Source organism: Anoplopoma fimbria, chromosome 18 (assembly GCF_027596085.1).
Source record: "Anoplopoma fimbria isolate UVic2021 breed Golden Eagle Sablefish chromosome 18, Afim_UVic_2022, whole genome shotgun sequence".
Taxonomy (NCBI): domain Eukaryota; kingdom Metazoa; phylum Chordata; class Actinopteri; order Perciformes; family Anoplopomatidae; genus Anoplopoma; species Anoplopoma fimbria.
The window spans coordinates 4,831,530-4,858,084 of record NC_072466.1 but is presented as its reverse complement, the minus strand read 5'-3'; the positions used below and the strand labels follow the sequence as shown (position 1 = coordinate 4,858,084).

Genomic DNA, 26,555 nt, shown 5'->3' with positions numbered 1-26,555 from the left:
GAACTTCACAACATTTACGCATGCACTTTGGTTAAAAAGGTCAGTGGAGGTCCATGCATATGAATCAAAAATGTGCATGTTGATATTTTCTGTAATAAAGAGGTAAAAATCCTCCCCTGAATAGACACATATACATAAATATGTGATTGAGCGATGCATTCCAGGAGTGAATGTGTACTTCTTCCCCTGAAGCCTGCCTTCTCTTCTCCTGTTTGTGATTTCTTACATTTCCCAAAATGACTGCTGACAACCTCCAGAGCACACGCCTAAACTTCTTGCATTCTGCTGCAGGTTACATGTACTGGTAGTGTAGGTGGAGAGAGCTCGCTGATATTTTTGGGTAGCTCGACATCCCTCTGAGCTGTCAAACCCACTATAGCTGCACTGAAAATATCTCATCCTTACATCACATCGGAGGAACAGAAATAATGCAACAAAATGTGCCCAGAATGTAGAGGAACACTGCCAGTAAAGCCTGGCTGTTATTTAAGAATGTGTAGTGTTGATTTAGGGTTTAGGGTTGATTTGTTCATGTTTACTTCTGTTTAAAGAACAATACATATGAACATATAAACAGACCTTTTTTGCACTGGTGTCAATTTTTTACTGCCAATAACGTGAATATGGTGTATAGAAAGAAATTCTCGCAATACCTACGTTTCCTGAAGGCAACGGGGTTGAGGGAAGGTCATCAGCCTTCTTTGTTAAGCTGTCACTCATGATTACACGCCCCTCTCAAATGAAGCCACGCCCTCCACGCCAAATCAAGTCCAAAAGTCTGAATCTGAATAAATACGATCTGAAACCAAAGAAATAAGATTTGAAACTGTAAAAAAAATAAGATCTCAATCTGAAAATAGGAAATCTGCAACTCAAAACTATAAGACCTCAAATATCAAAAATATATGAAAGTGAAAAATGAAAATAAATATTTCATTCAAAACAATTCCAGAATTGAATCAAAATTATATTCAACCCCAAAAACTTTTCATTCATTTATTTTTTATTTTGAATACATTGTTTGTTTTTTTCAAGTTCAAGAACGAAATTTGTACTTTCAGTTTTAATTCTTTTTTTTTTTTTAAATGATCAGGACTTTTGGCCTGGATTTGGCTCCATAAATACATTGTTGCATTTTTAAAACTTTTTTAGTGTTATAGCTTTGGTGAAAATCCCAGTTTTGTAGTTTTTGCACAGTCTTCATTACTGTAATTACCAACAAAAAGTCATATTTCAATGACTTAAATGACACACAATTTTCAAATGTTGACATTGTACATTTAGTTCAGGTCAGAAAAGGCCGTCCAAGTGTTTGTGACAGCGAGACAAAGGACTTGAACCCTCAGAGGATAAGGCATGTGACAATGAGCATGACTCGCAGGGTGATAACTTGTCCAGCTTTAAATGTCAGTGGGTCAGTGGAAGCAGAGCACCTCCCCCCCCCACCAGCTCTCTGGCAGGTGACAGAGGTGGAAACTCGATCACTGGGTCTCTCTGAAGGGGGTTGCTGTCGTGGGCACAGAGGGCCGGGCCTTTCAGTCGAGGTGCGGGGCTGGATGCAGCTTCTGCCGGGGAAGAGGGGTGACTTCTTATTATGGCGGGGGGGCGAGGAGCGGCGGAGATCGGGTCCGGAGCGAGCAGGAGAGAGGCAGGGAAGCTGAGGCTGGTGAAGACTGAGGAGGAGGTGGTGTTTAAAACCCAGGTACAGACGATTCATTACCAGTCACAGGTGGGGTGTTAGACTGTTTTCTGTTCTCCATTGAGCCAAGACTGCATGCTGGTATGCTGGTTATGCAGATTTGTGTTGTGCAACAAGTCTCAGCTCTCACTGCCAACAGGTAGTGTAATAAGCAGTTATCTGTGCAGGTAAGCAGCTGTTCCATTCAGCGTCTATCCCTCCCGTTTTGTGCAGAACTTAACGGAGATGTGGCGTTCAAAAAGGGTCACATATTTGACTGCGTTTCTATTTCTGTTGCATTCTTAACACTAAAGTGTGACACACCGTGAGTTAAAGCCCTTCAGAGTGCCGGTTTGTTTTCTCATGTTTCTGTAGAGGGCAGGTTTTGTGCTCTGGGGACTGCACGAGTTATTCTGGTAAGCTTTGCTATACGTATACATATGGAAACGCAGCCTGGAGAGATAGTGTTTCTGATTTAACAGGGTCACCCGGTCTTTGCTTCAGGGGCAGAAATGCAAACTCATGTCTTCATTGATGGGGAAATGTGGGGCTATTATGGTTCCTACATGTGCAAACAGGGAGCTGCTAATTTGAGCAGTATTTTTAGAGTGCAGAGTGTATTGGTGATATTGGGCGAGCTCCAAGGAAAAGAGGAGTTTGTCCAGACTGAGAATGAATGAGGTCTAGTAGACAAGTGCTGGGATGTGGAGCAGGTCCAGGATCTCTAACATGTCCCCCTCGTTACAAGCCTGTCAGATGTTTTGAAAGAGCATGAAATGAGACAGTTAAGTGCCTCCTCCATCACTGTATAGATGCAAACACACACATACATACAGTTTCATTTAACTTCTTAAAGGACAAAAAAGAAAGAAAGTCGGACGCTTCGATCGATACGCGTCTAATTTCAAGTTTGATTTGAATTTGACTCAGTATGTATCACGCTCCATCTCACATTGATTTTTGGGATTAAATTGGTTAAAGCAGAAATAGACTGGAAGGAAAAATAACTCCCCTGATTGATGCGTGTCCGCACACGCACGCACCCTTGTGCACGCACAAACAGATAGAGAGAGCATCTGTCTTTCTTGGCAGCGAGCTGAAGTGGATGGCATTGATTTAGACCTCTCTCATTCCTTCCTCCACTCTGCTCCTCCTCCCTTTTGCTTTCCTCCCACTTTGTCTTTCTCCTCGCGGCTGCCATTCACAGTCACACTCTGCAAATCACCTCTCAGCGGAGGCTTTTTTTCGGGAGCCACAGCGCCGTTTGCCAGGGCAGCTCAAAATGTCCTGGCTAACAACCATCCTTCAGTGTCTGAATGTGGGGGTTTTTTTTGGAAGGACATTTAGGCTGTGATTTTTAAATAGGGGAAGGATTGTTGCAGAAAAAACTGATTTGAGATGAGTGGCGTGTCATACTTTAAAAGGTTCGAGTTTGTAATCGTTTGGAGGTTTGATCTTCTTGAACACATTAATACTTTGTGTCCTGTGGAGTAAGAATGAATATGGTAATTCTTTATTTGGAAAAAACCCTTCAGATGTACCATCTCGTTTTTAATGGGGTCCTAAAAAGACAATGATACAATACAAGCACAATTAGACAGAACATTTAACAAAAAACTAAATAAACAAAAAGATAATTAAACGATACCAAATATGACAAAAAAATAAAATAAAAAAGGGATTAAAAAAGGAATAAAAAAACATACAAAATCAGGAGGTCTCACTCAAATTTCTTTTGTAGGTTATAGAAAGGTATTACTGCAATAAAGGTTCTTATTCTTTTTCTTCATAACTCTAATGTGGATATTTGCATCCACAGCATTTTAAAAATCAGCATCATCGCTGTTGAAATAAACCAGTGAGTCTTTTCTTTGTTCCTCAGTCAGATGAGACTTTGCACTTGATGTGAGGTGATTTAATGACTGGACCTGCAGTATCCTCGTGTGGCCAGATAGAAAACTACAACTCACATATTACTGCTTTTCAATTCATAGTCCAAATCACAGTCTCTACACTGATTTTGCATTCCTGCAAAGTCCGGTAGGGTTTAGGGCTGTTCCACTGTCAAATTGTTTGAGTGTTTGAAGGCTCTCTCGCAGACATTTTGAACCCTTTGTGAACACTTTCCGTGAGTCGGCATTTCTGCAGACTTTGCATAAGGGAATTACCCATCATTCATAGCAATGTGAGGTTAAATACGGGGTTACCAGGGGGAAGTCCGAGAACGACACATGGGTGTTCAGCCTGGAAATTACATTTACATAGAAACATTGAAGATTAAAGATGGAACATAAAAACATATTAAATCAGAGGAATGGAAGCAGAGATTATATTACACAGGTTTATTCATCAAACATTTCATTTTGTTATCATAGATTTGTTTTGACAAAAAATTGTTATAGATTATTTGAAATGAACTCTCATCCTGTAAGCAAAACCTGGAAGACGTTCAAATCAGGGAGTAAAAACAAAAATATAAATAAAACATATAGCTGCAATTGTACGTAAAATTAAAAGCAGTTATCAAGGTAAGGTGATATAGAAGCAAATCGCTGTCACATTCGTATTCGTACCGTTTCAACCCCTCCCACAGTGAACCATTTAACAGGTGACGTCAGTTAAGTCCCTGAGCGATCAGGGTTTAAGGCTCAGGGATTGGGCCTTACACTTCCTTTATCCCTGTGGAAGAATATTGAATGACAATTTTGATCTATGTATCATTATTTCAGGCCAGATTAGTGAACACATCATTTTTATTATTTCATAAGCTTCAACTGGGCTATTTTTAGATCTGTTACCAGACCAGGAAACTCCTGACAAAACAGTTTTCATACACTCATATGTGCATGTCGTTCCAAAAAATACAATTTAATGAAATACATAACAGTTCAATTGTTCTTTCAAATATTACATCCAAAAGTATTGTATCATTAGTTTGGTTTAAACTGTAAATAACTTGATTTTTTTAATGAAAAGTACTGTGAAATATTACCCCTGGATTGAACATTTAATTGTTTTCTGTATACTGTAAATGCAAGAAGACAAGGATGCTAACTCTATGCTAACATCTTATTATTGATTCTGGTTCTTACTGCGCCAGCATGCGAACATGCACACAATGTAAACACTAACATGCTAATGTTTAGCAGGTAAAATGTTTACCATTTTAGTTTAGCATTTTGGCATGCTAACATTTGCTAACCAGCACATAAAGTAAATAAAACAGCTTCAATCTTTCTTTTGATGGTGACCTTGGCATTTGCAAAAGTCATATAGGATGAAAGCATGTGTGTGTGTGTGTGGGGGGGGATTAAATCGACAGCAGTGGAATGGAAGTAAGAGGAGAAAAGACAACATGAGAGCGGTCTAATGAGCGGGTGAAGGAGTAGAACGTGATCGTTGAATGAGAAGTGACGTAGAGGTCTATAACTGGCTGACGGGGCTCAGATTAATGAGCACCGCTGTGTAATTAATCTAAAGCGGGCAGCTGTCTGTTTATCTGCCTCTAGACTTGACAAGAAGATAACTGAGGGACATCTAATTGATCCCCTCCTCCTCCTCCTCTTCTTCTTCTTGTTGCTCTCCGTCTCCTCTCTCCTTTGGATCAGAAAGTTTCCCTGACAGTGTTAAACTCACTTAGAAACTCACATGATTGATCACACAGGCAAACACACACTCCTGCAGTTTGTTTACTTATTCTACTTGTTATATTTCATAGCAATGTCTGCTGGCGATATTTTTGAATTAACCTAAATCTGCCAGAGCTAAGAGGGATGGAAAAAAACAACAAGCATGGTGTCCAGGCTTTGCTCCGCTAATATGCTTAAGGTCGGAGGATTTGGTTCTGATTGTATGTTTGTATTTCATTATGCTCCCGACACTAATCCATTTTGCTGGAAATCATCCGTCGTTCCACGCGTTGCACCCGGTTTGACTCATGGATCCCTGAAGCTTGTAGCTGAGGCTCTAACACGCTGAGGTCAAAGGTCACTGGGTCACGCTGGTCTGAGCTGCCGGCTCTGGAGCTGTGGGGGTCGGGGGGGGATCTAGACGTTTCTCCCAGTGAGGGTTTCCACAGTCGGCCTTCAGCAGCATGTTGGTACAAACACAGGATACGTAAACTGATGCATTAATCCTGTTGAACACCAGCAGGGGCTTCTTCTATTTCTTTGTGGTTAAACATGTACAAAAAAGGGGATTCCTAACCCTGGAGAAATATGCTACTAAGATATTGTAAATTTCCCCGCTGCGGGACTAATAAAGGATTATCTTATCTCTTATCTTATAAAAAAATGGGATATAAGACAGTTTTTGCTTCTAACCCCTTAAATAATGCAATGTCTACTTGTAACTGTTACATTGGAATAGTTCTTAGAGGCCCGAAGAGGTCAAACTAAACAGTATTCTAAAAGAAAAAACGCTAAGATTAGAGATAAAAAGATTCTGCTGCAGAATTTAGTTTTGTTTTCTACCCTGATATTTATCTTGCAACCCCTTATGTTCATCTTCTGACCAGGGCCGGTATATATAAAGCTGCTTGGAGTAATGTCAAAATGATGTGATTTGTCCTTATTCGTCTCTCAAGTAGGAGTAACTATGACATGATGGATTTAACAATAATTAATTAATTAATTGTAATATTGCATTATTTATGTTAGTGTGAAATAGTTGTTCAGTCGATGAATAAAACATAGAAATTTAGAACCGATTCTAAATATATAAACTAATGTATCATTTTTAGGTTGACCCTTTTGTGACCCTTATCTATTTATTTCATTTTTTCAAAAACAGAACCTATTAAAATGTATTTCAAGGCCTGCTGTTGGTTGTTGCTGAAGGGTTTGCATTTTGGGTAGATATACTTGTAGTCCTTATTTTAAAACACTTGATTGCAGTCAGCTGACCTTAATGTCAAGTTACTTTTAGCTTCTTTATATAAAGATTCTGTAGCGTCCAAAACTTGTTGCAGAGTGTAAACCTCAAGTTGATCCTCTGCATACAGCTCACGCACCGACACCTCTCGAAAAAAGGGTTTTATTGATCCAATTTCCCCTTGTACAAGTTGGTGAAAACAATTTATTTTCTTCTTAAAAAATGCAGCTGTTTATCTCGACACTTTAAACTTTCACAGGTTAATCCACAACTCTTTCCACAACATAATCCACACGACAGGGACAGAAAACTGTGCGACATCACTCTGCGTCAGATGCTACAAAAAACGCAAAGTGTACTTAAAGTGACGGCAGTTTCTTATTTCTCACATAACAAAAAATAACAAAATTCAAAGTAGAAACATTTGTGAATAAAGTTCAACATGTAAATGCTAAAAAATTACATTTAACTGCAAGTTGAATTTGTCTCTGACAGATTCTTTTACCTAGAGGTTGAAGTTTAGGACCATTTCTTAGACTGTTTAATGACAGTGAATCCTCTTTTTCTCCCTTTTTTTTCTTTATTTAGTTTAAAAGAAAGGCTTCTATAGTTTCTTCACAAAGACACAGAAGCATTTGCTGTAAGATTATCCACTTTAGCAGAATCATTTTAAAGTCAGCCTTCATTATTGTGCATTTTAAGATGAATATCCACCTTTTCAACGAACCCCGCCGTGTTCAGCCTCTCCTCAGCATGTTGGGATGATGGTTATTAACTACTGTAACTAACAGGCAGAAGGATGGCCCGAGGAAACAGGTCAGCTCACAGCCTATTAATCATGGAAACGCTCAGAAATACGCTCCTTGAATAATCCTGCTCATGTTTGCTGAGACCTCATCTGTAGTTCAGCTGAGAACATGTCGAGAAATTAGAGAGACTGCTCTGTGAAATCCTCCGCTCGGTGTTACAGGTGGGTCAACCTGTCAGCCTGCGTACTGATCTGAGGTCAGGATTAGTTCTTATAATTAATAACTGAGTTAGGAGATACGTGCCTCAAGTAATCTTATTACCAGAAGCTTCACTCTACTTTTTTTTCTCTTTAATCAGTGAAATTAACATCCAAGTCGTTTCTTAATTCAGGGTTATTTAATTCACAATGAATTTGCTGGTTCAGATGTTTAATACAGAGTCAGACCAGCAGAGGGCAGCAGAGCACAACACATTACATTACTACACATAAAACATGGTCTGGCTCTTTTTGGCATAGGATGACGCTTAAAAGTTTTGTACTTGACGTATAATTATATTTCAACCTGCACTGGCTTCAAGATGATCCTTTTCTTACAAGACGTGATCACCGTTCTGATCAAATAATCTGTTGCTCACAAATGTATCTAAGGAATTCAGAGCATGAACGCTACTGTATTATCATCACAACTTTATCTATTATTATACAATATCAGCATGATTAGTTGTCTGGTAAAGATCACTTTAAACAGGTAATGCCGTATGAAAAAACACACAATGAAAGCTTTCCTTTAAGATAAATGAGTGTGATTTGCCACTAAAATGGTAACTCAGATTAAAGTAAAATATTGCTAACATTATTAGACATGCAATGAATAACTGTAACCTATTTTAAGATAACAGTAAGTGTACAACTGTATTGTAAAATTACACTGGCTGTCCTACCAATGTTTAAAATCTCCTGTAATGTAAAACGGCGCTTACCCCTCTCAAACTAGTGAAGTATCAAGTCACAGTTTGTGCGTCTTAAGTTTGACTTGAGTCCAAGTTCCGAGTCCTCATCACTGTAAACAAATCCCAACAAATTTTGAGAATAAACAATACAAACAAGATATTGATAATATTAAGTTGTATCTGTGTAGCTAAAAGCCTGAAAGATAGTTTTAGCTTATTAGCTAGTTTAGTAATAAACTAATATGTTTATTATCTATTCTGTGCAAAAGAGCTCCATTAGTTTTTTTTTAAATATTAAAAACACATTATTCAGTTACACCTTTCCACTGGTTTGTACATGTCTATTCATTATCATAAACATGGGCCCTGTAGTGTATTTAGATTCAATCTCACATACACCTTTCTGCTCAACGAATATGTATCAATCCACAGCTGAAAATAGTCCCCTACAAATGAACCATTTACTCATGTTTGACTTATGATATACAGTGCCCAGCTGTTTCAGGAAAATAATGAGGCTTGATATATTGATTTATATATATTTATTTTCATATTTAAAGATGTATTTTCAGTAGCAACCATTGGGCTTGGAGAAGTATTCAGACAGGACAGGGAAGTGTGCTAACACATCGCGGGTTTTGTTCTTTCTGTGTGATTTGTTGACAGTATGAAACATGTAGGATAACACCAGTATTATAATTTGTATTTGTTTTAATTTCCCACCAGAAATATTCTTGTTACCCTCAAAAATAACAAGAATTTCATATTTCCACCATGTTTATTCCATGATACAGAACAATCTCCTTTTAAAACCTGATTAGATTTATATATAAACAAACATATTATTAATTATATGTCCTTATTAGAAGTATGAGTAATATGTTGAAAAATGCAACTATATATAAATTGATTTGATGAATTACTTAACTTGAAAATAATATTTTTTATATATTGTCTTTACTATAGTGGTGACATTAGGCTTCCTCTTTTTATTATTGGACACTTACCCTAAAATATGATATGTTAAATAAACAGTAGTGGTGGATGGTGAAGCATAATTAACGTTTCAGTGGAGCAGTTTGTTTCTTTTACCACTTCTATCCACCAGAGAGAGCTAGACGATAAGATAACACCTTTATCTCGCCGTGAGATTATCTGTTTAAATCAAAGTTATGTTTGCAGTGAATTCACACATCGCTGCTAAAGATATGAGTCCTCGACTTATACAGTATCACCTACATCAAAGTGGAGGCTCACACAGAACAGTGACGATACATCTAACTGTTGTCAATGATGGAACGAACAATATCTTCACTCTTTGTTTATGCATGACATGAGGTAGTCGTCGGTCATGTCTGGTCGTCTGCGAGACACTCAAAGCAGAGTCGTGAGTCGTCTCTTTGTCTGCGGACTCGAGGGCTCTCTGTTATTATCTTTCTCAGACGCAGTGAAAAAGCTTCTGTTCACGAATTGGTCACCGATGCAAAAAATATACTGCACTTCAGGAGCAGCGGTAGTAGTAGAAGTGTATGTATGTGTGTGTGTGTGTGTGTGTGTGTGTGTTTAAATACCCACGTGTGCTAGTCCTCTGCAGTGTGAGTCGTGACAGAGAGGGAGAAAAGTACGATGTGGATAAGAAGAAGAATTTCTGTTGTGCAATATTATGTTAAAAATCTGCAAAAAACATAATTTCTATGTGGTCGTGTTCTGGCAGAGCGGAGAGTTTAGAGTGGGCGTGTTGTGTAGGCGATGTTCTGCAGTGTGTGTGTGTGTGTGTGTGTGTGTGTGTGTGTGTGTGTGTGTGTGTTTGTGTGAGTGCGTGTGTGTGAGGCAGAGAGAGAGTGCGGGGGTGTGGTAGGTGATGAGCTTTCATGTGTGACTAAAGACTCACGACTGGGAGGAGTTACACATCTGCCTCTCTGTTGTCATGCGTGTGTGTGTGTGTGTGTGTGTGTGTGTGTGTGTGTGTGTGTGTGTGTGTGTGTGTGTGTGTGTGTGTGTGTGTTTAGATAATACAGTACAGTAGCAGGTTGAAGGAGGCCTGCAGTGAAGGAAAAAGTAATATTCACATATAGCAAACATTAACGAACTGAAAGAGGCAACGTCTCAACCAGGGCTGATACGATTGGTTTGATAAATCAATTAGTGGATCAGCTAGAAATTCAAGCAATTGATGTTTTGATGATTCATTAATTATTCATCAAGAGAAAATCAAAGCAAAAGACAAGCATATTATGAATTAAATGTATTTGGGTTTTGGACTGTTTCAGCACCAAAATCAGATGAAACAGCAGTGCAGAGGAGCAGAGACGCTCCTCCTCTCCTTCTCTCCTCTCCTCCTCTCTCCTTCCCTCCTCTCTCCTTCCTCTCCTTCCTCCTCCTCTCTTTCCCTCCTCCTCTCTCCTTCTCTCCTCCTCCTCTCTTCCTCTCCTTCCTCTTCTTCTCTCACCTCCTCCTCTCTTTCCCTCCTCCTCTCCTTCTCTCCTCTCTTCCTCTCCTTCTCTCCTTCTCTCCTTCTCTCCTCATCCTCCTCTCCTTCTCTCCTTCTCTCCTTATCTCCTTCCCTCCTCTCCTCCTCTCTTCCTCTCCTCCTCTCCTTCTCTCCTTCTCCCCTCCTCTCCTCCTCTCCTTCTCTCCTTCCCTCCTCCTCCTTCCTCTCCTCTCTCCTCCTCTCTCCTTCTCTCCTATCTCTTCCTCATCTCTCCTCTCCTCATCCTCCTCTCCCTCCTCCCTCCCCCCCCCCCCCCCCCCCCCTCAGCCGTCCCGGGACCCCTCTGCCCGGTGAAGCGAGGCCTTCCAAACCAGGGTTCTAGCTCGGAGTCACTGGAAGGGCAAGCTCATTAATTATCTCTCCCTCTCTTCCTCCCTCCGTCCTCCCATCACACCCCCTCCCTTCATTACCAGCAAGGTTAATCCCCCTTATCTCCCAATGAGGCTCATTTTTCATGACTCCCTTTCTACGACACTTCCCCCTCCCTTCCCTCCTCACCCCTTCTCCGTCCGTTTCCATCCGCTCTCCTCAGCTGCTTTTCTTCTTCTGCTTTTCTATTAGTAGTTTTGCATCATCCCACCCAGTACTGTTATTGTCACTCCTCCTACACTTTCTTTCTATTTCCTTTGCTCTTCTCCCATTTTGCTCTTTTCTTTTTCCTCCCCTCCCCTCCTTTCTCCCCCCTCTCCCTCCCGTGCTTACCTTGAACAGGCCGTAGTGAGTGGAGAGAGTAGATCTATTACAGTTTATCACTAAAGGACAGGCCAACGCCGCACGCCGGTTGAAATATGGCTGCTGTCACAGCCTCCGCCGCCGAGCACGACCCGTGCACAGAGCTCGCAGAGCCGTAAGGACATGGGGGGGGGAAGAGGGGGAGGAGGCGGGGGTGTAGGAGCCGGTATCAGCCCCCTAATTCAAATTAATGGAAAGATTTTCAGGCTTGATGCCGACCGTTTGACAGTGATTTGGCACACAATTAACCTTGTCTCCCTCTCCCCTCTGCACTCCCGTCACCCCCTCGGTTTTCATCCGCCGCCTTGTTTTCTCCGACTCCCTCCACCCCCCCCCCCCCCCCCCCCCCTGTACCTGTCACGCTCCTCGACACAGTCTTATTGATTATGAACCAAATGGAGACGATGATGTTTTATTAGATAACTGACACTCCCTACTGTTGTACGCCGATTGAATTAGCTCTGAATCACAGAAACATCCACGCAGCGTAACAGGATGCGCAAATTCATGGCACAGTTCAGAGGAAGTGTGAAGGAAATGAGAGTACAAGAAGCAGTGATTAGTTAGCATTGGTTAACAACATTAATGCTACAGGAACATTCTTTTTAGAGGAGAATGCAGCTGAACAACATGAAGCTTGTTCTCTGCAACATCTGTCCAAGGCTTGATAGATTTCCACTCACCGACTTCTTTAAAAGACCATCCGTCCTGAAGCCTCCGCCTCTCAGCTAGACTTCACTCGCTGCTTTTTATTGGCCATTTCACCTTGGGTTCCAGGTCACGGCACCAAACGGCCTTTAGCGCTCAAACAGAGGAGGGAACACCGGAGTGTTTAAGAGGAAGAGTGGAGAGGAGAACCAAGGAACAAAATAGAAAAAGGATGAGATGATGTGTGAAATAAACAGCCTAAGTATTACTGAGGCTTTTGCACAGGTGTTGTTTTTAGTCTGAAACAACTGCATTCAGATTTGTTTTAAAGAAGAGAAACTTGTGCTGTACAAAATAGTTAGAAGGAGAATTGTGTAAGAAATGGATGTAGGAAGAGAAAGGTTTATTACCATAGCAACCCCTGCACTATATTTAAATTGCTGAGCATGAGCATTGTTCTGTGTGATATATTGTATTGCTAGTTTTTGGTATTCTTTTTATGGAGTCATATTCATGTTGTAGTTTTTAAAACATACTTAAGAGCAGCTGATTTATTGGAGCTGTTTGTTTGATTCACTTTGTAACAAACTACATAACACAACAAAAGTAGTTAATTTAAGTTTATCTGGTGTGACTACAACTTCTGGAATAATTTGTAAATATTCACAATTCAATATTTCCCTTTACTTACACACACACACACACACACAATGTCTCAGGATAAATGCTAACATGCTCACAGTGGCAATGCTAACATTTTTTGTAATATTTTACCTGTTTAGCTTAGTGACATATTTCTAATTCGCACCAAACACAAAGTACAGGTGAGGCTAATGAGAATATTTTATCAGTAAAGTCATTAGAATTCATCCTGTAGGGATCTAGAATATATGTGCAAAAGTTGATGTTAATACACCCAGTATTTGTTGAAATACTTCTGTCTTGACTAAAAAGTTTAAAGACAAACATTGCCATTCCTAGAGCTAATTTCATGGCTGGAAAAGTGAAAAAAATGAGATTTGATTTATCTGAAGAACCCTCAGTCGACACCTTCGTCAGACATTTATTTTGGATCTAAACTCAGACTATTTGTATGTATAGTGAAAGGGAAAAGAGAGCGTCCTTAATAATAAGAAACACTATTATTTTAATAACTATGGTAGCCCGGTTGAGCCACCGTCTCAAAGATAAATGAGATGAAGGGAAGGGGTTTGTTTGCAGCGACAGTTTGCAGGTAGCTAAGTGAAGGCGTCTACATGAATCCGTTGTGTCAGCACAAACTATGCAGCGAGTTGATGATTATCCCGGCTTTTCTGAGACTCTAGCTCAGCACATGTGACACGAACGAACTACAGCGGAGACAAGCATGACAGTAATGTGACGGACAGCGAGGCATGAGCGCTGTCAAAGGATGTCAGAGAACTTGCTGATGTGACGTTTGTTGGGTGTAAGAGGTTCAGAAAACACAAGTATACATTTGAATTATACAATTGGGTTTAGTGTTGTCAGCCTTCTCAAAATTACCATCAGGGTTTCATCTCTAAAAGAAAAGATAGAAAAGAATCATAAACCCATTATAATAATAATAATAATAATAATAATAATAATCTTTATTTATATACCACATTTCATACAGACTATGTAGCTTGAAGTGCGGCACATCTAAAAAAATAAAAAATAATAAAAAAAATAAATAAAATAAAAACAGAAAATTCCAATTTTTAGTACAATTAAAAAAATCAATAGATGAATAAAGACTGGAAAATGTAACATTTAAAATGACAAATAATTAAATAAATGAAAACAAATGTAGTATTGTGGTTAGTTTAAGTCATCACATACCACATTTGCTATCTTACTGTATCCAAAGAGCCTCACATTGTGATGACGGTGCAGGACATTTCCAGCAATGGCTGCCTCAGTGGGGATTAAACAGCTGTCGCTTTAGAACAGTTAGCTAAATTAGCTACTTGATTCTGTTCAGCTTTATTGTGCTCCATGGTCACTACAGCTTTAAAGAATCCATTCATTATATGATATTCTAGGGAATATATTATTTTCTGAATTCTGAGCTATTTCTACAAGCTTGTAAAAGCCACATGAGTTAGCATTGACAGGTGGGTGGGTGATGTGTGTGGATAGGGAGCTGAAAACTGACTGAGACCATAAAAACATCAAGGTGCAAACACACTAAATACCTAAAGTATGATTGGCACTTTCATAGAGGTACACCAAGGATGTTAATCCAGAGCAGAAAGTAGTGATTTAAAGTCACACAAGGATTTGTAAAACAACTGAGATGTAAAATATAATCACAAGATGTTGACTTGATGGATTTGACACTTGAGGTTCTTATGTTAGAGGCTGCAATGCGAGGACAACATCACCGAAACACAGTCAGATTCACACAATCAAACTTTTGCAGTTGTGTTTGATCATCACAGAAAGCTCTCAAATAGATTATGTAAGAGTTTAAAATTCAAACAATAATCCCTGCAGCTCAGCGTAGCAGTCACGACACATGTTTCCATTGTTCTGACGCAGCGACTCCTCTGACGTCCGAGTAGAGAGATAAAAGCGGTGTGTCACCCCTGATTTTTACTATATGGTCACCACAAAAAAACAGCATATGTGCACGCACATCATGCACACGCACATCTGTGTAGTTCAGCGAGTCACGCTGTAGCACCAGTTCCCCCATGACTCACGACACATCCGTGTAAAGGGCTTAACACAAGGTAGGAGGGGATAAGCAGCACCCCTGATGTTTAAGCTGCCTTTGCTTTGAAGCAGATGTGAGTGTGTGTGTGTGTGTGCGTGTGTGTGTGTGTGTGTGTGTGTGTGTGTGTGTGTGTGTGTGTGTGTGTGTGTGTGTGTGTGTGTGTGTGTGTGTGTGTTCAGTCTCACTCCGTCAAGCGCATGCTGGTGTGTTCATGCACCTCACGAGCGCCAAACCAAACGTCACGACTATTAATGTATCCTGATCAGCCCACTGAAAATGAAGCTAATCTGTTGCGAGGGAAATGGGGCAGGAATTAGCTCCTTCAGTTCACCACCGGTTTCCTTTTAGCATCTGAGGTATCCCGCTCATTTATCTTCATGCATTTTCTAGCTGCATCCCAACTCACAACAACTAGTTGTGTAGACTGATGCCTGATTCCGGCGTTCATTGACTGCAAGTGATGATTGATTTCATACTTGTCGCAAAGCCCTGATACACATGAATTGAAATTCCAGCCTTAAATTTGACGTGCTTATAGTTGATTGAAGTTGATTAAAACTGGAATTTCAATTCATCTCATTCAGTTTTCAGCCATGAATGATTCAACTGAAATTGAATGTTCTGCAACCCAAAGTATCAGGGCTACCTCCATCAAACCTCTCACGCATCGGACTCTCTTGTATGTTAAGTGTAAATGTCTTTGTTCTTCTCGTAGACCATTGTTCGAGGGAACCGGCCGCCCAAAGATGCTTCCATCAACGGTCTTCTGGAGGATTTCGACAACATCTCGGTAACGCGCTCCAACTCCCTGCGTAAAGAGAGCCCACCAGGCCCCCATCAGGCCGGAAGCAGCTCCAAACCCTCCGGCAGCGGTCACCCCAACGCCCCGGAGGAGAATGGATTCAACCATTACTATTCCCGCTACTCCTGTGACCTAGACACTTCCAGCAGGGACTTTTCTCTTGATCCCAGCAAGCCCAGCTTCTCTATAGATGGGGACTGGGCGGTTGGGAGGCACTATCGATTCACCAAGCAGAATGGTCACTCGTACCCCATTCGCAGCCCTTTCTACCCGGACGCCATGCCCCAAAAATCAGACTATGGAAAGCTTCCCCCGGACTACCACACCTACTTGGAGAGCAAAGGGCGCTCAGCCGATGAGGTGGCCTCCACGGTTGGGAGTGGCGTGGGCTCCAGCGGCTACTATCGGGCGTCCGTAGGTGGCTCGTCAAGCCAGGACTACCGGGACACTTCAGTGGGAACGCCATCCCGCGCCTCGCTACACAGCGAGCAGATCAACTACCCGGACAGTGAGTGGAGCTATGGCGGTCTGCGGGACGAATACGAGAAGCGACCCAAGAGTTCCTATGTGACGCAGACCAGCCCAACGCCGGCTATAAGGCAGCGATCTCGCTCGGGCTCTGGGCTGCAGGAGCCAAATGTCCCTTATGCGGCAAGCGGGGCTTTCAAGAACCCACCACAGGCCCACCCGTACAGCTCCTACACCTACCCCCGCCTCTCGGAGAGTCTTGGTAACTCACAGACCTTAACCAAGGTAACTACACCAAACTCAAAACCACGCATTTTTCTAGTAATTCCTTATTTGTGACAGGGATTTTGACAGTGTTTAATCTAAACTGCAGAGCATGTTGTATAAATGGCTTCAGTGGCTGAACAGGAAACGTGTTTCAACACAGCACACCCCGTGCCAAGCCTGTAGAAACATTTCAGAGAAAATTACACAGATGTATCCCCACATTTAGTCCCACCTCCCGTCCACCTGCAGTCTATTTCACATATTCTGTCCTTTTCTTCTTTCTCTCTGTCTCTTCCTCCCTATGTTTCTAGTTCTCTCTCATTCTCGCTCTATACATTCTTTTCTGGCCGTCTTGCCGGATAGATTGTGTCAGCTATTAATCTACTCTTCTTTAGTGGTCACTGTCTCTGCACACAGATCAATTAATGCTCTTGCTGAACATCGACCAGAAAGCTCTGATTTACAGTTAAAGAGACTAGACAAAGAGAGGCACAAATAAGTGTAAAGAACAAAGACAGAAGTGAGAGCCAGTGACATGAGAGGGGAGAAGGTGAGAAAAGAGAATATGAATACCAGAACCAGAGAAAGACAAAGCAGGAAAAAAAGATGCAATATCTGCCATATTTTGATAGTAATCCTGTTGTTTTACTGTGATCAAATTGTATAAAACCTGAATGTAAAAAAATAAATAAAGAAAAAGTGCAAAGAATAAATGAAAAATCTGGTCACAAAACTACACTTTTAGCATAAATTTACAAGAGAATAAGGATTAAGATAGTTTAAATATCTCGAGCATGTATTCCTGCAAAAAGTAATAATAGTATAACCGTAATAAAAGAGGCTTAAATCGGAGTAACACGTCTTGTTCTTTAGGTCAGATCAAATTTGTTAGAATAGTTTTATTTAAACAGCGGTGTGTCATCTGCATAGAAGTTGCATCTCATGTTTGCAAATGATGCCAAGAAGGTACTTTCAGTGTTATTTGAGTAGAGAATAAAACCAGACACATGTATGAATATTAACCAGTTCCATACATCATCGTATCGTTGTTGTTTCTAACCAATAATGTCACCAGAGATGAACAAACCAGAAGATTTAGCAGATTAGTATTTCAAGATGATAAAAGTGCAAATTTTAAAGTAAGAATATACTATATATAAAATATTGTGGAAGCGAGAAAAAAAAGTACAGTTAACATAGACGTACAGATTTGATTGTGGGTAATATTACCAGCGACATGACGTGCTATTTATGTCATTTTTCAAAGCATAAAGCTTCCCATCGGGTATGAAACAACTGCACTGTAAGTATGTTGGCTTTGGGAGAGCGTGATGCAAGCTGTGCTGTGCTCCAGTGGAGCAGCCTGAGATACCCAAGAGATTTTCCTCCGACATCAGCAAACAAACCTTCCATGCATTAGTGGCTGTGTAATGTAACCAGATGTTTCTAATTTACTCGTGGCGATTCTTTCGTAGCAATGTTATTCAACAGAACTGCATTTGCTAGAGCAGAAGATATTCAATATGTTTTACAGTAGTAGGGGGTAAAGGTGCTGCAATGCAACTACGGGAGGAAGTCACAGAAACAGCGGTTGTGCTACGAGGTTCTCTTCATATCATTTCTTTATATATTCTTTAAATCATTCTCCAAAGCATGCAGTGCACCATTAGGGCCATTGCAGAGGTGTGTAGACTGCGATCACAGCTTCTCCACCATCGCTGCTTCACGTGTGGTGAGACCAGGAGTTGAGAGGAAAACTGGGTTTGCTGATGTAGATCCCAGGGTGCCTTGATGAAAAACCATTTAACCTGCATGCTTCAGTAAATAGCCACTCAGAAAAGAAAAAAAAGCGGAAAGCAACGGAGAATGCAAGAGTAGCAGGATTGGAAGTGATGCAGGAGAAGGTCATTTTTCTTACATATTGTTTATTATTACCACTTTCATTACAGTCGTTGTGCTTGAGGAGGCACATTTGCTTCCCTGAAAACAGAAAAGTGTGTGAAGGGAATGTAAAGATTTAACAGGACGCCGTCACATGCAGAGCTTGTATATTGATCCAAAAAGATATTTACTCCATCTGACTATATTAAGTGTATTGTTAGTATTTTGGATTTGATGTACTATGTAGTTATTTTCGTCAAATCTTAAATCAATTTAAATATAGGCCATAGTGAAGAGTGGGCTGAGGAATCAAAGCATCCTAATTTGCCTTGTGATGTTTGGAGATTTCTCAGCAATGGTATGAAAAAAAATAAAAGAGGAAACAAGGAGTCATCTGGCAGCTTAAGAATCACTATTCTTCTCGGCTCATGGACCTTGTAACAAACCCACCCGTCTCTCTCTGCGCTCTCATTCTCCACCTTTTCTTCTCTTTCCCTCATTCAGCCCACTCACACCGCTGAAGTAAATCCTTCTTTTTCCTCCTGCTGTTGTTGGGAGCCGGTGGGGATGTAACAGTAGACGGCACGCCGACTTGGCCACACACAGATACCAACACACACACACACACACACACACACACACACATGTTCCTCTCTCTCTCTCTCTGTGTTTTGTGACGAGTGTGAGCTCAGTGCCGCAGCTCTCGGTGACAAATTGATGTTGCGGCACTTTCCCTTTCTGCAGCCTTAGCATAAAACTGGCCGAACGATGTTCCACCGCGGAATTCAATTTCACAGTTGAGTTAGGTTGTTGATTACCCTGCCAAACTCAGATTAATGCGCGTTTAACCAACATGGATCAGGAGACCCCTGGCTGACAGCCAGCCAGCGGTGCCGGCCAACGATAGTAGTGGGGGTGGGTGGGGGGGGGACTCGACTGGGCCGTCCCAGCAGCACCTCCCCCCTCCTCCCTACACCTGCCTGAGAGTGATTGATTAAAATAGTTCACACCATGTAATTATACAGCATCCCAACACATCAGGGCTCCTCCTCCTGCCCTGTCTATGTGGTGAGTGATAGGCACAGAGAGAGAAACAAATAAAAGGAAAGAGAAATAGGGAGAGTTTTTTTATTATTCTCTCGGTCCTGCTGGTTGAAGAATATTTTTGGGAGGAGTGGAAAAGATAATAATACTTAATCTTTGCAGGGTGGAGGCAGCATGATCCACTACTGTCTGTGCAGTCCACCCTGGACTATTGATATTTAGCTATTACACTGTCATCTTCTGTGTATTTGGTAGATAAATTGAATCAAAATAACATACTTTCTTTATAAGCATAATGCAGTCCCTTCAGTCCTCTCCTTGTTTTGTTTATATGGCAGCTGAAGATGCATATATATATAGATTTTTTTTTAACATTACTTTTCTCTGTCCAGCCATAATATTCTACATTAGACGTGCCAATAAGGATACCACCATCATTTTACACCTACTTTCTACACAGAGTGTGACATAGTTCTATAAAGTGCTGAATTATGAAAGTACTTCTAGTGTGGTCTTTTGTAGTTAAAGATGAATGTGTCTGCAGGCATTTACAGTATGTGTGTGTATCTCAGGCTTAAAGGAGACTCAGGTGTTTCTAGGATCTCAAAGGAAGGTGTAGTTGTGTCCCAGATCCGGATGCTCCCTGGGCTCCTGGTTGATGAATGGAGAAGTTGAGGAGCATCGTAGGGTGTTAATGATAAAGTACAGTTCTTGTTCTGTGGACTAAATGTCCTCTGTTAGGTCTGTCAAGGGCTAATGTACCTGCATATTTCCCTGCAGGTAAAGCTGGCATTTCACTGTGGACATGCATTTACATTGCTGCATCCATCTTCCTTTTGCCTTTTGTAACTGGACAGTGTTATTTCTTCACGTTTTGATCCACCAATTAAATAACGGTGACCTTGTTCTGTCTCCTCCAGGGTGACTACGAGCGTCCAGCGCGTGACGGCAGTCCCCAGGTGACGGGTGGGGACACCTACCCCCGAGGGCCTCTCAAGCAGCCTCAGAGCCACATGAAGCCTCCGGGCTACCCCCCAGTACACCTGCCCTACCCACCGGTGTTTCACCATTACAAACCATCACCATACCACCACCCCCCCTCCCAGCCCAGCCCACCGTACACCCCTCAGGTACAGTGTGTTCACTGCAGTCACTCATACAAGGGATAAAGCACATTTTAGAGATGCTCCAGTCTGGCTTTTTAGGGCTGATACAGATACAATTTTAATTTTTAATTTAATTTATTATTTATTAATTATATATTAGTCCATGTTAAAAGTGTTTTTCTCTTGTCGGTAAACATTTTACCAGAGAGATCCAGCATAAGACTTTTAAAATGTTGTTCCGCGCTCAAGTGAAAACCATGTATTTCCAAATTTAGTGTAAAATATAAATATATATACATATATATATCACTTATTCTCTGTCACTCTGTGTGTCTGTGTGTGTGTTTTAATCACAGGGGGCCTACTCACAGCCTTCGTCCCCCTACATCCCCCCGGGGGCCTACCCTCCTCCTTCCTGGGGGTCCAGCTCCGACACTCAACCCTCCAGAGTCTCTCATGAGCAATTCAGAGCTGCACTCCAACTGGTGGTCAACCCAGGTGGGAAATGGGACAATAAATACGTTTATAAACCGTGTTTTTTTATTATTCTGTTGTTGCATCAAAGTCGAGCTGCTTTTGTGCTTGCCTTACAGGCGACCCTCGGGAATACCTGGACAGCTTTATCAAAATCGGCGAGGGCTCCACGGGTATCGTGTGCATCGCCAGCGAGAAACACAGCGGCAAGCAGGTGGCTGTGAAGAAGATGGACCTCAGGAAACAGCAGAGGAGAGAGCTGCTCTTTAATGAGGTGTGAAAGACTGACAGAGATGGTGGCCTAACTGCAGTACACTTATCTCGAGCATGCTCACAGCTAAAGCAGGACATTCTGACACTGACCAACATTCCCGGCTGAGTTTTTATTCATTTGCAGGCCTGATGTTGGATATTTTTATGCTACTGTAGGTCATCTTGACCCACACAAATACAGAGCACGATGCCCACTCTCCACATGTGAGATCAGCGCTAACATTCGTCTGATTGCTGAGTGCTCAAACAAGCAGCTGCAGAGATGAAACTGCTTTAAATAGCATCATTAAACATGGCTCATTTTCTGCCAAATAGATACAAATATATATCTCGCAAGTTCACTTTGCTTCTATTTCCCTCACACATATCCATGGCAATCAAACCACTAGCACCCTTTTACATGTGTTATTGCATTTCTCGGCTAAAAATTAAATAGTGCTCAAACTGAAAACCCCTATGAAAGGAAATTATTCATAGCTGTCTCTGTTCACGGTAAATGAGCTCCATATCATTTGCACTTGAAAATAAATTGAAATAAATTCTATTTGCAGACAAACTTCATGTTTGCTTGTTCAGCAGAGAAAATGTGAATTGAGTGAAGGGCGGACCTTGGATTTATTTTAGCAACCAATATTGCACTGATTCTATTTTGTGTGTGTGTGTGTGTGTGTGTGTGTGTGTGTGTGTGTGTGTGTGGAGGAGAGAGAGAGGGGGGGGGGGAGCATGCATGCATGTATGTGTTCACTTGGGAACTAATTTGCTTTGTGTAATGTAATCCTTTTATAGTTAAGCCTCCAGAACAAGTTCACAGTAGAAAAAAGCAAAGTTAAATTAATAGATAATTAAAAATGACATGACTAAATTTAATCAATTATTGAAATAGTATATGATTTATTTGCAACATATTTATTGCATTCGTAACATAAATCCATATATTTGATTTAGTGTATTAATACAACACAGTTTTTGATTTAGCAAATAGTCTAATTATAATTCGAATTATTATTATTCTAACTATTAACATTTATTTTTCCTGTCTCTGTGTCTGTGTGTTTCAGGTGGTGATCATGAGGGACTACCATCACGAGAACGTGGTTGACATGTACAACAGCTACCTGGTGGGAGACGAGCTGTGGGTTGTCATGGAGTTTCTCGAGGGCGGGGCTCTCACTGACATAGTGACTCACACCAGGTAACCCCTCCTGAATATCTAGATACAATAAAAGATACTAACGTGTACCAAAAACCCCAAAATACAAACAAGACATTCCCAACGTTAGATGCAATTATTAAAATCCTTAAATTGTTTCTGAAATGAATAAATCAGTTAAGGGATGCCAGAGTAAAGGCCTTTACACACTGGGGATGTGATGAATAAACAACAAGAAACCACGATACCAGCTGTGATGCAAATTTGCAACAGATACAACACTTTTTTAACAAAAGGTCTGAATAGAAACAAGCAGGTAGAGGACCAGATACCAGGATCTTATTGACCCAAGGCAGCGTTTTTTGATAGAGCCATGCTAGCTGTTTCTACCATTTCCAATCTTAGTGCTTAGCTTAGCTAAATGTCTGCTCACTATTTAACAGACGGACAATAAAGTGGCATCATTGCTCTTGTCTACAACTCTTGGCTAGAAAGCTCATAAGCACATCTTTCAAAATATGAAACTATTTCTTTAAAACCCGAACAGCTGTGTTTTAGACAGACTACAATCAGGTTCAAAAGGGTTATAAGACCTAAAATACATTAAGAAATAAAATAAATAGAAACTGATTTGATATATTTCTTCTGCCGAGACACAAGGTCCATCTTTATGTGTGCCCTGTGTGTGTGTTGGTGTTGAATGACTTGGCCTTGAGTGTGTATTTAAATGCTGCGACACACATCTTCCATTTTTATTTGAAATATATGAATGACTGTGATGTTCTTGTGATGGTGGTGACGTCATATTGATTAACTGGTAACCAGCAAGTAAAGCTGCGTTGTTAAAAATCATGAGGTCATTTCATTCACTCCCCACGTCACAAACCTCACAACGATTGGAAGGATTTCACGAGACATCCAGGAGAAACAAAGCAGAGGGCCGGGGGTGCGGGGCTCGGATCCAGTCGTGCGTTTGATAGTTTTTTCGTATTATTGTTCTCCAACTTTTCCTAATTGCCTCTCTGTTGTTGAGTCGTGTTTCTGAGCCGCCGCCTCATTGTTTTAAGCTTACTTTGTGCTTGGTGTTTAATTACAGTCATTTGCGTGGAGTGTCAGCGTCGGCGCTGCGCAGTGTCGGATGCTAATAACACGCTTTGGTGAGGCTGAGCACCGCTGCTGCCGTGAAGTATTCGGAACGCTCTCCCACACAGATGTTTGCCTGTTTGTGTGTTCGGTATGTGTGTGTTTGTGTGTGTGTGTGTGTGTGTGTTTGAGGAGAGAGAATTCCAGCTCACACATGAGCGCTTTTAGAAGTACTAATGATAATCTCAGTAAAGAGGATATTATTGGGAACACATGTTCTCTATTCTACTCTCCCCCTTTTCTCTTTTTCAGTTTGTTTGATTTTAAGTGGAAGTAAATTTGTACCTTTTTTATTATGTTTTCAGTATTCTAAAAGATATTCTCGCAAATTTCAACATCAGAACAAAAAGACACAAAGAAAGAGGAAACAACATGTTTGTTAAATTGATCTTAGTAGCTAAAACATCCTTCTTATATTTAGCTTACTTAGCAGCCATACAGCTTCTGTAGTTTGTTTTTTTAATTTTTCCAAACCAAAAAATTTACATTTTGATACACTTCAAATCCATCATCACCCCTTAGCGTTTTCCTTTTTCTAAAAAGAATATTTCCATTTAATATAGATGGAAATGGAAATAACAGGAGCAACAACAACACAAAATTTATAATTACAGTTTCATCCAGAAACATTTTTTCTGGATGAAACTTTCTGGAAAACTTGATTTAATTACCAGGTATTTTACATCTCCATGGTAATAATTTAAAGAATATAACAGTGTGTTTTTTACTTGCTAATTTCAGCCATATTTGTCCAGGTGAGAGCGTTGTGCTATTTCTGTTAAGCCTTTTGTTGTGGAAATAACCGCTGTCGTCGTGCAAGCCTCATCAGTTTGCTGGGTTGTTGGCAGCCAACTAACACACACACATGAACACACACACACACACACACACACACACACACACACACACACACACACACACACACACACACATCTGAAACACACACACAGGCAACTACGAAGTGGTAGAATGGGCGTTCGTCTTCCTGAACTATTACAGTCACGTTAAGATTTCAATTATAGCGAAAAGTTTGGTAATGAGCTGCACTTCACAGGGATTTTAACCAATATAAGTGCAAAAGCATATGTTTGTGCGTGTGTGTGTGTGTGTGTGTGTGTGTGTGTGTGTGTGTGTGTGTGTGTGTGTGTGTGTGTGTGTGTGTGTGTGTGTGTGTGTGTCATTCTCCTCCCCTTGACAACCTTTTCAGGCTCATTAAAAAGTGTTTTTTTACTTTGTGTTTGAAACAATTTTCTATTTCAGTGATCCTGTTTTCCATTCTAGTGTGTGTGTTTATTTGTTTCTGTGTGTTTCTGTGTGTGTGTGAGGGATGGAGGGGGTGGGGTAAGGCGGCGCAGTAAGAGGTGAATTGTTTCTGCGTACACGTCTTCATCCCATTCGCTTTGAGTTTTTTTCCATCAGCAGAAGGCTCATTTATCTCTTGTGATTGTAAATGCGTACATGTGTGACATTAAAATCTGCTGCGATCTGCAGTGTGTGTGTTTCTATATGTGTGTGTGTACGTGTGTGTGTGTGTGTGTGTAACGCCTGGGGGTTGTTTCTAAGTGACTCCTCCAACAATGCAATGTTTTAAACTGAGCAACGAGATAAAAAAGGAGAGGTGTGTGTGTGTTGAGAGAGTTAACAATGTATACTGTGTGTGTACTCCATATGCATGAACATGTACATGTACTACATATTTCCCATGCTCGCCAATGAGGCAATGAGGCAGCTCAGAGCACACACACACACACACACACACACACACACACACACACACACACACACACACACACACACACACACACACACACACACACACACACACTCATAAACACACGGCATGGCCAGCTGGGTCTAGATGTTAATGTTCAGTGGAGCTGGGAGTCTCTGTGTGAGCTCAGTCAGACGCACTGCATCGCCCTGACTCTCCATATGGGACCCCCCCCACACACACACACACACACACACACACACACACACACACACAACACAGCTCCAGTTGCTGGCGGCTACAGGGGTCTGAAAGTCTGAAACAGTGATAATTACCACCCAAAAAACTTATTGCTTAAAATATAGAATCTTAAGGGATTGCTTGTATGGTACTTCTGTTTTGTGACATGTAGATTTATAAATAGAAACAATTGAGGAAAGTCATTCAACTTTAAAAAAAAAACTGATCTTCCTCGCTCACAAACCTCTTCATCTTACTTTTCCCCTTCCCATAATGCAACACATATAAAGAAAGTACAGAACATTACATAAATACACATTGATTAAAACAATAAAACTACTAAAAGACGAGATAAATACCACAGACTGTTTCCTGTAAGTAGTTTTTGATATATATATATTTTATATATATATATATATATATATATATATATATATATATATATAATTTGATAAATAAGTGATTAGAAAAATTGTTTGTTTTTAATAAGGATGAAATTGGCTGATAAAGTTATCATGAATGTTAAGTTACTATTTACTATATCACAAGAGAGTGAAACAATAAATTCCAGGGTAACAAACATATATTTATATATGGTGTAATGAGAGCATAATAAATAAATGAATACAAAAAAGACTCTACACTTCACTTCCAAATGTATCTATCCTCACTTCAGCCAAAATAGAAACTACAATACCCTTCCTCTTTTATGACTCCCTCTCTGTTTTTGTACAGTCCTTAAACGCCTCTCAGATTTACAGGTTGTAGGGTTGCCTGAAAAACATTGAAAGTTATAAAGCATCTACTCTGATTCATCCACTTATCTTGTGTATTTCTGGACAGATTCAATGTTTCATTTTGCAAATAGTCTTAACCTAAGAACGAGACAAACATTTTTAAGAAGTTTTTTGTTCATATTACATTTCAACATGTCAAATATGGTCCTAAATGCATTTCTTACATATATTTATGTGTGTTTCTCCTCGCAGGATGAACGAGGAGCAGATCGCCACGGTGTGTTTGTCGGTGCTGAGGGCGCTGTCCTACCTGCACACACAGGGCGTCATCCACCGCGACATCAAGAGCGACTCCATCCTCCTGACCAGCGACGGCAGGGTAAGTTCACATGAAGAGTTTAGATATAATACTCAC

General features: G+C 40.7%; 1 protein-coding gene across 1 annotated transcript in view; it reads left to right on the top strand.

The window, feature by feature from the left end:
* pak5 (p21 protein (Cdc42/Rac)-activated kinase 5) overlaps positions 1–26,555 on the top strand; it is a 35,438-nt gene that overhangs the window by 7,240 nt on the left and 1,643 nt on the right. The window contains exons 3-8 of the mRNA XM_054618608.1: positions 15,560–16,399; positions 20,227–20,436; positions 20,769–20,910; positions 21,006–21,160; positions 22,218–22,351; positions 26,393–26,519. Coding sequence (XP_054474583.1) covers positions 15,560–16,399; positions 20,227–20,436; positions 20,769–20,910; positions 21,006–21,160; positions 22,218–22,351; positions 26,393–26,519 — 1,608 coding nt within the window. The remainder of the gene's footprint in view (positions 1–15,559; positions 16,400–20,226; positions 20,437–20,768; positions 20,911–21,005; positions 21,161–22,217; positions 22,352–26,392; positions 26,520–26,555) is intronic.